General features: G+C 37.9%; 1 protein-coding gene across 1 annotated transcript in view; it reads left to right on the top strand.

Annotated features, from left to right (window-relative positions):
• The window catches only part of NOP58 (NOP58 ribonucleoprotein), a 38,362-nt gene that overhangs the window by 30,955 nt on the left and 4,018 nt on the right, over window positions 1–3,389 (top strand). Inside the window, 3 exon segments of the mRNA XM_017884368.1 lie at window positions 849–989; window positions 1,312–1,336; window positions 1,339–1,366. Coding sequence (XP_017739857.1) covers window positions 849–989; window positions 1,312–1,336; window positions 1,339–1,366 — 194 coding nt within the window.

Here is a 3,389-nt window from a genome sequence, read left to right as displayed (position 1 = left end):
GTAGCTGGGACTACAGGCGCCCGCCACCTCGCCCGGCTAGTTTTTTGTATTTTTTTTTTTTAGTAGAGACGGGGTTTCACTGTGTTAGCCAGGATGGTCTCGATCTGCTGACCTCGTGATCCGCCCGTCTCGGCCTCCCAAAGTGCTGGGATGACAGGCTTGAGCCACCGCGCCCGGCCTATTTATTTATTTTTTGAGACAGAGTCTCTCTCTGTCGTCCAGGCTGGAGTGCAGTAGTGTGGTCTCGGCTTACTGCAACCTCCACCTCCTGAGTTCATGCCATTTTCCTGCCTCAGCCTCCTGAGTAGCTGGGACTACAGGTGCCCGCCACCACTCCCAGCTAATTTTTTGTGTTTTTAGTAGAGACAGAGTTTCACTGTGTTGGCCAGGATGGTCTCGATCTCCTGACCTCATGATCCACCCGCCGCGGCCTCCCAAAGTGCTGGGGTTACAGGGGTGAGCCACTGTCCCCAGTCAGAACCCACACATATTTAAGATTGTTATGGGGAAAAAGATGCACTTGTTTTGAATGACCTCAAGGCACAGAACTAATGTCAGTGAGTAGAAAGTAAAGTTATTTTACAAAATCCAGTTTGAGCTAATTTTTGACAGGAATTGCTATAAAATCTTTTCACCACAGAATTGGTGTTGATGTATGGCCATTAGATTGTGGCAAAGATTGAAATACGATGGATGATTTGAATTGTATGATTCATAATAGTTTTATAACTCCTGATTTTAAAACATCCTAGAATAAATGTGATAATTTGCTGGAACTGTCTCATGAGCCAGTTATTGAGGATTTTACATCTGAACATGGAATATAGTTCTTCATGTTTTTCTATTAGATTTCTCGAATGCTGGCAGCGAAAACTGTTTTGGCTATCCGTTATGATGCTTTTGGTGAGGATTCAAGTTCTGCAATGGGAGTTGAGAACAGAGCCAAATTAGAGGCCAGGTTGAGAACTTTGGAAGATAGAGGGGTAAGAGTACCACATCTTGCCTATTCCAGAAGTATTAAACTGTCAAAAGTTAATAAACGGAGTAAATTTATGAAGTTACTTTATCTGCTAAACAGTTTTATGATCCTTGTTAGTATGTCTAAAGTATTCTTTTTGTGCCTACTATTAACAATTGCTATTATTTACCAAGAATTGATGTATACAACAGCATTTGCCATTAGGATATGCTATTCAAAATAACAAAAAATAGCAGAAATTGTTTGCTGGCCCACTGATTCACTAGACTGTTTAGTGTATTATAAAATGACTTAGAATTGTATTTGTAATTTTCCTTTTCGTCTTAGATAAGAAAATAAGTGGAACAGGAAAGGCATTAGCAAAACAGAAAAATATGAACACAAAAGGTGAGTACATTTAAGTGAGGATGGGGTGAATAGTTTTTTTAAATGTTAATTATTGACAGCAATTTTGTAAATTTCACCTTGATGTCCCCATAGTTTTTCAAATTTATTTAATTGACAAAAATTGTTTATTGTGTACATGTTGTTTTGGAAAATGTGCACATTGAGGAATGATTAAGTCAAGCTCATTAACATGCATTGTCTTACATACTTTTTTTTGTAGTGAGGACACCTTAAAATCTACGTAGCAATTTTTAAGAGTATAACACATTGTTAACTCATGTTGTGCACCCCTAATTTTTTTCCGTGCCATCTAGTTTTCCACATTAACTTCTAGTTTTCATTCATATACGTATTTATTCATTTCCAGATATTGATAGTAAATTTTTAAATCTAAAGTTTCTCTAGAATATGTTCTTTATCAAAAAGTTCATTCAGCCGGGCATAGTGGCTCCTGCCTGTAATCCTAGCACTTTGGGAGGCCGAGGCGGGCAGATCACCTTAGGTCAGGAGTTCAACACCAGCCTGGCCAACGTGGTGAAACCCCATCTGTACTAAAAATACAAAAAATTATCTGGGCGTGGTGGTAGGCGCCTGTAATCCCAGCCACTTCGGAGGCTGAGGCAGGAGAATCGCTTGAAACCGGGAGGCTGAGGGGTGCAGTGAGCTGAGATTGCGCCATTCCACTCCAGGCTGGGCAACAAGAGCAAAACTCTGTCTCAAAAAAAAGTTCATTCATAGTTAGTCCTTACAGAAACCTACTTTGTAAAAAGTATAAAGACAGAAAACAAGTCTAAAAATGACTGAGGCATGATAAAGCATTCAAACTTAACTATCAGATTAACAAAAGATTTGTATGTGGAGGGGTATTTGGGTTATTATTTGAGGTAATGCTCAATGCTGGTGGGGTTGTGATGGTGGAGGTAGAATGTGGTATAGCTATTCTAGGAAGCCATTTCACAGTATGTATCAGGATTCTTCAAAATGTTCCCAGTCATTAACCCAATAAATTATACTTTCAGGGCTCATAAACCTTCAAGAATTTATTTATTTATTTATTTATTTATTTTATTTATTTATTTTTCTGAGACAGAGTCTCTCTCTGTTGCCAGGCTGGAGTGCAGTGGCGTGATCCTGGCGCACTGCAACCTCTGACTCCCTGGTTCAAGAGATTCTCCTGCCTCAGCCTCCCAAGTAGCTAGGATTACAGGCATATACCACCACATCCAGCTAATTTTTGTATTTTTAGTAGAGCCAGGGTTACACCATGTTGGCCGGGATGGTCTCGATCTCCTGACCTCATGATCCGCCCGCTTCGGCCTCCCAAAGTGCTAGGATTACAGGCGTGAGCCACAGCGCCTGGCCTCCTTCAAGAATTTTAATAGTAAAATCTTACACTATAAGTGGATGAGGAGAGTAATATATAGTAACATTAGCAATTATAAATACATATTTAAGTATAATTAGTGTGTTCTGGAAGGAAATCAAATGTGTTTCGGTGGGCATTCACATTTTCTTTTTTGTGAATTTTCCAAGCTTTCTACAATAACCATACATTCTGCAATATTTACAGTCTGTAACTTATTATCTCTAGTTGACAACATGGGTCTTTGTTTCTTAAATTGTAAATGTCTTTAACCTATAAAAATTAAATAGTCATGCAGTTTACAAGTCTACTTAAGAAACAGAACGTTTTTTTAGCTTGTTTTGAACCAACTTTTTTAATGTTCCTGTGCAATTAATGCTTTTTACTTAAAACATATGCAGTTAAAGCATCAGTTCACATTTTAGGCACTCATTTCAGTATTTTCTTTCTGCTTACATTAGAACAAAAGCAAATGTTGGGTTCTAAGGAATCTTTTCCATGTGTATGTATTTGTATCCTTTCTTGTTCTGCTTGTGATCTTGTGATGAAGACTTCTATACTAAGCTTGGTTTAGATTTTTTGTTTTGCTTTTTTTTTTTTTTTTTTTTTTTTTTTTTTTTTTTTTCGCTGTTTTTCTAAGTGTGTTTTTTTTTTTTTTTT

This window comes from Rhinopithecus bieti, unplaced genomic scaffold, assembly GCF_001698545.2.
Source record: "Rhinopithecus bieti isolate Rb0 unplaced genomic scaffold, ASM169854v2 scaffold_14229, whole genome shotgun sequence".
In the NCBI taxonomy this organism is placed as follows: domain Eukaryota; kingdom Metazoa; phylum Chordata; class Mammalia; order Primates; family Cercopithecidae; genus Rhinopithecus; species Rhinopithecus bieti.
Note: the sequence above shows the minus strand (reverse complement) of the source record. Positions and strands in the feature narration are given on the sequence as shown.